At 49.1% G+C, this 9,379-nt stretch overlaps 1 protein-coding gene across 1 annotated transcript in view; it reads right to left on the bottom strand.

The window, feature by feature from the left end:
- Positions 1–3,737: 3,737 nt before the first annotated feature.
- The window catches only part of RNF187 (ring finger protein 187), a gene marked incomplete at its 5' end in the record, with an annotated part of 7,402 nt that continues 1,760 nt past the window's right edge, over positions 3,738–9,379 (bottom strand). The window contains 2 exons of the mRNA XM_017862111.1: positions 3,738–6,050; positions 6,670–6,891. Coding sequence (XP_017717600.1) covers positions 6,048–6,050; positions 6,670–6,891 — 225 coding nt within the window. The remainder of the gene's footprint in view (positions 6,051–6,669; positions 6,892–9,379) is intronic.

The raw sequence follows: 9,379 nt of genomic DNA, 5'->3' as shown, positions 1-9,379 counted from the left end.
CAATCTACTCTACCTGTGCTGTATAAATGAAACAACAAAGCCTACATGACAGCACATCTGTTTACAGGATGGTTTACTATTTTAAGTCCATTAAAATATTAAAATACCCATTAACACAACATTCAAGTCTTATTAACTTTCAAGTTAACTTCCATAATTAACTTTCAAGTTTTATTATTTAAGACATTTCATAAGGCTGCAGCTGCCTTAAACAGTGATTCCTCTGATGGATCTGGGAAAAAAATTTTTTTAAACCTGCTGGAAAGTATTCACCATTCTAGATGCCTTAAGAACATTCATGATTCATGGAAGGAGGTCAAAACAGCAACACGAACAGGAGTTTGGAAGATGTTGATTCCAGCCCTCATGGATGACTCTGAGGGAATCCCAGACTTCAGGGGAGGAAGTCACTGCAGATGTGGTAGAAACACCAAGAGAACAAGAATTGGATGTGGAGCCTGGAGATGGGACTGAATTGCTGCAGTCTCATGAGAAAATGTGAATGGATGATGAGTTGCTTCTTATGGATGAACAAAGAAAGTGGTTTATTGAGATGGAATATACTTCTGGTGAAGATGTTGTGCACATGGTTGAAATGACAACAAAGGATTTAGAATTGACATCAACTTAGTTGATAAAGCAGTGGCAGGGTTTGACAAGAGTGACTAATTTTTAAAGATGTTATGTGGGTAAAATGCTATCAAACAGCATCACATGCTACAAGAAGTCTTTTCAATGGAAGAGTCAATTGATGTGACAAACTTCATTGTCTTAAGAAATTGCCACAGCAACCCCAAACTCCAGTAGCCACCACCCTAATTAGTCAGCAGCCACCAACATTGACGCAAGACTCTCCCCCAGCAAAAAGATGGCAACTCACTGAACACTCAGATGATTATTAGCATTTTTTGGCAACAAAGTATTTTAAAATTAAGGTACATACATTGGCTTTTTTAGACATAATGCTACTACACACTTAGGGGACAACAGTACAGCCTATAAAAGCATTTTATATCCACTTGGAAACCAAACATTTCATGGGACTTGCTTTATTGCAGTAATTGCTGTATTGCAGTGGTCTAGAAGCAAACCCACGGTTTCTCCAAGGTATGCCTTTTAGTTTGACCCCAGACTGCACTCCAAAGCAGCGGCCTTATTCTACACTCCTCACAGCACCTCTAAGCTCACCTAATGTGCTATTGTCACTCAGACTTCAACATCACCTAGTGCTGTAGTTCCCATCACCCGCCCGAACCACTACCACCCCACTTGCCCCGAGCTAAAGCAGAATCTCATTATGGTTTTAATTACGATTCTCCAGTTACTAAAGAGTTTAAGCATCTCCTTATATTTTGCTGTTGTCAACCTCATGAAATAATAGCTACTCAATTAGGTAATGTAGATGGTAAAATGGCCCCAAACATTTTTATCTCCTCTCTTTGGCCACAGGATCCTGAAACTGAAAACGACCTTTGGGTCCCAACTATCCACAGCTTTCCCACAAAGCTCTGAAAATAAGAGTTGAGAAAAAAGTATCGAGGTACTGGACAAATACATCAATGTCTTGAGAATGTGTCCCCTACCTTCCAGCAAACAAACTGTTGCTTCTCTATGCAGTGCCTGGCCTCAGTTTCCTTCCACATGTCACCCACTCCCCACATCCTCCAGCCCAGAGCTGCCCTTGACCAGAGAGATCTGGCTGCGGCAAAGCCACAGGGACACAAGTGGCTCCTCAGAGCTTGCAGAGTCAAGGGTTGAGTAAGGCTGTCTGTTTCAAGCCATTTCTACAAAACACCCTGTGGGAGCAGACCTGAAGGATTGGGGGAACTGCCATGCAGATATCGGGGAGAAACGTTCCCTGGAGATCAGAGGCCGAGGCAGGGCCCACCTGGCCTGCTGAAGAGAGGCCATCGTGCTGGGTCTGCTGGGAGCAGGGGGCACAGTGGTGACCAGAGAGAGGAACAGCTGGGGGTGGATTATGTAGCGCCCCACCAGGCCACTGGGAAGCTTTCCCTGAAGGAATCTGAGTTGCTGCAGGGCCTTGAGTACACCGGGGGCAGGCTCTTGCTTCTTTTTTTTACTGTTTTAATAAATTTTATTGTGTGTATTTAAGGTACGCAACGTGATGTTACAAAGTACAAACAGATAGCAAAATGGTTACTACTACAGGGGAGTAATTAACTTTCCCATCACCTCCCAGAGTCAACCATTTTCAGAATTTTGTGGCAAGAGCAGCTGAAGTCTAGTCATTTAACAGGAACTCCCAAAACAGTGCAATTTTATTACCCACAGTCCTCCTGTTGTACATCAGATCACCAGACTGGTTCATCCTACATATTTTAAGGTAGAAACCCATCTACCTGCGGGGTTGAGAATGAACTGCTGGAGCAGGGGGAGGAGATGAGGTTTCCAGGTCTCCTGGGCAGTAGAGGACAGTGCCAGTGGGCCACGGTGGGGGACTGGCGGGGAGCAGTTAAGACAAGGTCAAGGTCTGTGGCTACAGGAAAAGCCTGCAGGATTTCTTTGCAGACCTACTGTGGGCTGTTAGAGAAGACAACTCCAAGACAGCTCTGAGATGTCTGTCTGAGGACTGCAGGGATTGGGCCCCTGGGTGAGTCTGGGATGAAGGCGTGGTTGGACCCGGAAGAGGGTTTGGAAGAGAGACCCACGTCGGAGAGGCAAGTGTGAGGTCACCATGGGGGTCTGAGTAAGACAGAGAGGCCACACGAGGATGCCAAGAGTCCTTCCACATGAAGAGGGTGGAGTGGAGAGGACACAAGGGAGATGGAAGATTATCAGCAAGGCCAGAGAAAGCCCTTGTGGAGGGAATGTGCCTACACAAAAATCCATTCAAAACAGACAAGGGCTTAATTGTAAGGCCTGAAACTGTAAAGCCAGCAGAAGAAAACACAGGTGAATAACTCCATGACACTGGCCTAGGCTTTAGGGTCATATCACTTCTTGCATGTGACCCTAAAAGCACAAGCAACAAAAGAAAAATAAACAAACAGGATTGCATAGAGCTAAAATGCTTCTGCACAGCAAAGGAAATCATCAACAGAGTGACAACAATTCACAAATCGGGAGAGAATATTTGCAAACCATACATTAGGTAGGGGGTTAATATCCAAAATATACATGGAACTCAAACTCAATAGCAGGAAAGCAAATAAACGACTAAAAATGGACAAAGAACCTGAAGAGACATTTCTCAAAAGAAGACACACCAATGGCCAACAGGTATACAAAAAAATGCTCAACATCATTAATCATCAGGGAAATGCAAACCAAATCACAATGAGATTATCTCACACTTCTTAGAATGACTAATTTCAAAGACAACAAATGTTGGTGAGGATGTAAATTATTATAGCCATTATGGAGAAACATATGGAGGTTATTCAAAAACTTAAAAATTTGAGTACTGTGACCCAGCAATCCTACTGCTAAGTATTTTCCCAAAGGAAATGACATAAATATGTGGAAGAGATACTCACACTGTGTTTCTTACAGCACTTTTACAACAACCAAGATATGCAATCAACCTACGTGGTCTAGAAGCGAAGTGGATAAAGGGATACAGTGGAAAAATTGATTAAGAAAATGTGGTGTATACACACAATGGAATACTATTTGGCCATAATAAAGGAAACCCTGCTATTTGCAACATGGGTGAATCTAGAGGACATTATTAAAGTGAAATAAGCCAGGACAAATATCGCATCATCTCACTTATATGTGGAATCAAAATGTTGATTTATAGAAATAGAACAGTAGTTACCAGGGGCTGAGACAAGAGGATTTGGGGAAATTCTAGTCAAAGGGTACAGAGTTCCTGTTATACAAGAATAAACTCAAGGTCTATTGCACAGCATGGTGACTTCAGCTGATAACCGTGTACTGTACGCAGTCAGCCCTCTGTATCTGAGTGTCCCACATACGTGCAGAGGGAGGGCTAACTGCAGGGGACTTGAGCATCTGTGGATTTTGGTATCCATGAAGGGGTCCTGGAACCAATGCCCCTTGGACACAGAGGGATGACTGTGACTGTATTTGAAATTGCTGAGTGTAGATTTCAAATGTTCTCACCACAAAAAAAACATGAGATGGATACATGAATCTGCTTGATTCTGTCACTCCACAATGTACATAGATATCAAAACATCACACTGTGCCCCTAAGTATATAATTTTTTCAACTAGAAAGAGGTTGTGATTGACAGGGTGGGATGTTGCTGGTCAGCTAGATTAGGTGAGGATGGTGAAGCCACTGTTGGACCTGGTGATGTGGAGACACTTTGATGTTGCGGGAGACTCTGTCCCATCAGGACCTGGCCAGGCATGCATCACAGGTGTGCAGCGCAGGGGCAGGGACGCTTGGGGACGACAGCAGACTGCAGCAGGTAGAGACAGTGAGAAAGACAAACTGGAGGTCTCAGGATCGGGATGTTGTTGGCGTGCTGACAAAGATTCTCTACTTGGCCAGGCTCTGGAATCTTCTAGGGCCCTCTGTGCCCTTTCTTATGAAATCCAGTTTTAGCAAGAACCCTAATTTGGTTCAACCATAATATCTGACCACCCTCAATGGTACCTGACTGGGTTCCTATCAGACTGTTTGCAACCAATGTCTGATCACCCTGACTGCCTGCAGCAAGGACTCTGTGAGGTGGGTTTAGGCAGACCCCCCTCAGCCCTGATGTCTCCTCACAGTCATTCCCACCCATGGACCCCACACTGCTCCTCGGCTTCTCCAACCCCTGCCCTACTGTGTCGGGGTGCAGCCCCATGTCCCCTGAAGCCCCAAGGAAAGGGCTCCACACCCATCTCAATGGTCCCAATGAAAGTTCTCCTCACCATGCTTTAGCAAGTGTCACAAGGAATTTTCCTTTGACACTGGAGGGTGGCCAGAGCAGGGGGAAGAGGCCAGGTGGACACACGGAGACAAAGCAAACGAGCTGACACAAACTCACTTTATTCAACATTGAACCAGCCCACACGCTGGGTAGGTCAAACTCACAGACATCGCACCAAAGGCCGGGGACTCGGAAAGGCTGAAAGGCTTCATCTGGAAACAGGCACTGCTCACAAGCCCAGCTATACCCAAATTTCAACATCTGCCTGCATCTATGTCCCCGACTTTGCAATCCTGTCCCCAGTGCTGAGTTTCTGTCAACTACACTAATTTATCTACACACAAGGATGCTGCAGGCAACTGAGCTACTGCTACGAGCTTTGTAAAATTCAACTACTAAAGGAAATGGGACGAGAGAAAGAGCCAGAGAGAACAGCAAGATGAGACACCATGGCAGGGCCTGGAGATGCTAAATGGGGTTAGCCACCTGCCAGCCCCCTCACCCAGGAAAACGGAGAGAGTTCCTTCTGCGGAGGCAGGTGGAGCACAGGGAGGGCTTCTGGGAGACACAGAGGCAGGGTGGGGGCCAGGAAGGGGGAGGTGGACAGACCGACGCAGATAAGGCTGGGCGGGGCGCACGCCCACCTCAAGAGGAGGGCCGCCTCCTCAGGAGGCATCAAGGTGCAATCCAGTCTTCCTTTCTCTTCCCTGAAGACCTGAGTTCCAGCCTTCACCGAGTCTCATGTGCGTTCTTCTTTCTAGATGCTAACCCCAAATTCGACACTCAATGGTGCACCTCAGGTACCTGCCAAGGATCTGTGGGCCCGCATGGAAGGTGCAGGGTCTGGGTCCCTGGACGACAAGGTGAGGGGCAGATGGGTGACCGAGGAAGCGCATGGCCCAGGGCTGCCGGGACTCATGGAAGATGGGCTGTGGCCAGAACTTCAGGAAGGGTCGGGCACAGGTTGGAAGGGTCCTCAGGTCCAGCCTCTACCGGGAGGTGTTTGCAGCCCCCAAAACACTCACGCCTCAGGGTGAAGGATAAAGGGACATTGTTGAAACACACAACTATATAGACGGACCCAAGGCCGGGCGCCTTCCATGCTTCTCTGACAGCCACATGCCGACACTTCCCAGGGAGATGAGGATCCATCCCCTCCTGCCTCCAGCTCTGGGACTGCTGCCGGTTGGCGCCATCACTGCATGGGAGGGTAGAGGGAAAGACAGAGAGACAAAAGACAGAGAAAGAGACACACAGAGGCAGAGGCAAAGACAAAAGGAGAGAGTGAGAGAGAGCAAGAGAGAGTGCACATGAGACAGCGCATGAAGTACTGTCCTGAGCACAACCAACCCAGAGCCTAGCCCAGACTTCTGTCTCCCCAAGGCCAAAGCCTTGTCAACTATGGCTAGCACAGGCAATTGAACCATTCAGGGCCATATGGGTTGCTGCAGGCTCTGGGGTTCGGGCCAGGCCCTGGGTAGAGGCAGAAGAAAAGCCCTGAGGCTGGGTTTCTTGGCTGCTTCTGCCCTCAGGACCCTAAGGCGAGGCAGAAGCCTTCCATGCTCAGGCACTTGGGATACCAAGTGTCCTCCCTTGTGAAGGTGAGGGACACCTCGGACCCTTCTCAACTTAAAACCCCTTCCTATCACCTTCTTTGACCACCCACCCATTCCCAAAATTCAGCCCTGCAAGGCCACGGCAGTGGGAGTCAGGCTGGGCTTTTAAGCCTTGACCTCGGGCAATGGCCCCCCAGTGGCTCGCTGCTGCCTACGTCCACCCTGGCCTGATGGTGGACAGACCCAGCCGGGATCCCACACCTGCAGCAGCATGCTGAGGCCCAGGTTCCGGTGCTTCTTCTCCAGCTCCGACACCGCCTGCAGCAGTGACCTGAACCGCTCAGTGGGGTCAGTCAGCTCGTCCTCAGGGAGCCCCTCCTCCTTCTCGGCCTCCTGCAGGAAGTGCTCCTCCTCCTCCACAAAGAAGGCCCGCAGCTTCTTGTAGTCAGTCAGTGCCTTCTTCCTACGGTCCATCACATGTCCCTGCAGACAGGTGGCAGGAAAAGACCTGTGTCCTCGCCCACCGCCCCCCCCCCCCCCCCAGGAGAAGGGGAACCTGTTCCCTCTTGAAGGAGTTAAGAACATGCCACTCTAAAACATGCTGCTCAGGCACATCGACTATTAGGCCGAGTACGGTGGTTCACGCTTCTAATCCCAGCACTTTGGGAGGTCGAGCTGGGTGGATCACTTGAGGTCAGGAGTTCAAGACCAGCCTGGCCAACATGGTGAAACCCCATCTCCACTAAAAATACAAGATTAGCCAGGCGTGGTGGCACACGCCTGTAGTTGCAGTTACTCAGGAGGCTGAGGCAGGAGAACCACTTGAACCAAGGAGGTAGAGGATGCAGTGAGGCAAGATGGCACCACAGTACTCCAGCCTGGGCAACAAGAGCAAGACTCCATCTCAAAAAAAAAAAAAAAAAAGTATGTTTTTTCTCCCACTAATCTATCTTCCTTTATTTTGAGATAGGATCTCACTCTGTCACCCAGGCTGGAGTGCAGTGGTGCCATCATAGCTTACTGCAGCCTCAACCTCTTGGGCTTAAGTATCCTCCCACCTCAGCCTCCCAAGTAGCTGGGACCACCGATGCACCACCACACCTGGCTAATTTCTCAATTTTTGTACAGATGGGGGGGGTCTCACTACGTTACCCAGGCTGGTCTCGAACTCCTACCCTCAAGCAATCCTCCTACCTCAGCCTCCCAAGTTGCTGGGATTACAGGCATGAACCACTGCACCTGGCCCTGTTAGTTTAGCTTATGTCAGTTTAATTCTCTGGCCCAGCCTGGGGCCCTAAAAGGGGAGAAGTAGAGTTCTTTCTCCCCGACACTGCAGTGGTCAGCTGCACATGAAGACTGTTCCTCTCCCGTCTCCCATGGCCGAGGGGACAGTAAATCCTTGAGTGGCCCTGCTAGGTCTAGAGCCTGTCAGGCACGTTACTGTCAGGGCAGGACACACACCCATCTTGCCAGAAACTGCCCCTGCTGTGCCCACACCAGAACTCCAACAGCTTAAAACCATCCCATCAGCCTTCAACAAATAGCGTTCACACTTGCCACTGCTCAGCTGGTTTTTAGCCAACCCCTAACCTTGGAAACAGGAGAGCAGAGCAGGATGCTACTGTGATTTTACTCAGAGTCATGGATGGCTTCCACCTGGCCCTGGGCCACACAGGGCAGGTGACAGCCATAGTCATGACAAGCCAAGGCTTTTGTTGCTGACAGAGAATGCAAATGACAGCTGGGTGTCTGCTGGTTGGCTGATGCGGCACACTGCAAACTCCTTCTTTTGAATTTAGGTGGTTTCTCTCATCCCAGCATCTAAGCCACCAACCCCCAAAACAGGACAGATTGAAAACTCCAACCTGCTAAAATCTGTAGGCAAAACAAGTCCCTTGGGAGTAACACAGGGTTTTGAAAACTTGGAGGTCCCCAAAGCCTTCCAGCCTAACTTGCACTGAGCAGTGTCGACTGCTCAAAAGGCAAGGAGAAGTTCAGAGCAGCCCCCAAGGGCAGTGTGGAGTGCCAGGGATCCGAGTGGCATCAGGGACCCTGTGTGTCACCTGTCACTGTCTGAGTGAGGCCTGCACCTCAGGCCTGTGGAGAGTAGGCAAGGGCTCAGCACCACCGGGAACACAGAGAGTCTACCTCAGCCTCAAGCTGGGGTAAAAATGCGGGCCTCAGCCTCGAGGTGCAGCCAATTTCCCAAGAGCTGCTGCACCTGTGAAAATCACTCTGCCTTTCAGGTTAAAAGGTAGGAATTTATGAAACCCAGAGAAACTGGCACACAGATTTTTACTACACATGAGGAAAAAGTCACCAAAGAGAGTTTAAACGACTGAAGAGCTTTACTGGTGAGTAACCTCAAAGAATCTAGTGAGATGTCCCTTTGGGATGTAACGCTGTGGAAGGCACCCAAGGAAAGTAACACTGCTGTGGTCTGAATGTCTGTGTCCTCCCCAAATCCCCATGCTGAAATCCTCGTCCCTGAGGTGATGGTGTTAGGAGGCAGGACCTTTGGGAGGTAATGAGGTTGTAAGGGTGGAACTCTCAAGAATGGAATCAGTGTCCTTAAAGGACCCCAGAGACACCCTTACTTCTTCCATGTGAGGACACAGTGAGAAGGCACCATCTATGAACCAGGAAGCGTTCTCAACAGACACAGAATGTGCCGGTTCCTGGACTTCCACCCTTTAAAACAAAAATGAGCAACTCTCAGATCAGAACAAGAGGACCACAGAAAGTTACAAATGTGTTTTAAAAGAAAAAAAAAGGGAGGCCGAGACGGGCGGATCACGAGGTCAGGAGATCGAGACCATCCTGGCTAACACGGTGAAACCCCGTCTCTACTAAAAAATACAAAAAAACGAGCCGGGCGAGGTGGCGGGCGCCTGTAGTCCCAGCTACTCCGGAGGCTGAGGCCGGAGAATGGCGTAAACCCGGGGGGCGGAGCTTGCAGTGAGCTGAGATC

The sequence above is a fragment of the Rhinopithecus bieti genome, unplaced genomic scaffold (assembly GCF_001698545.2).
Source record: "Rhinopithecus bieti isolate Rb0 unplaced genomic scaffold, ASM169854v2 scaffold_64007, whole genome shotgun sequence".
NCBI lineage: Eukaryota > Metazoa > Chordata > Mammalia > Primates > Cercopithecidae > Rhinopithecus > Rhinopithecus bieti.
This window is presented reverse-complemented; position numbering and strand designations above follow the sequence as displayed.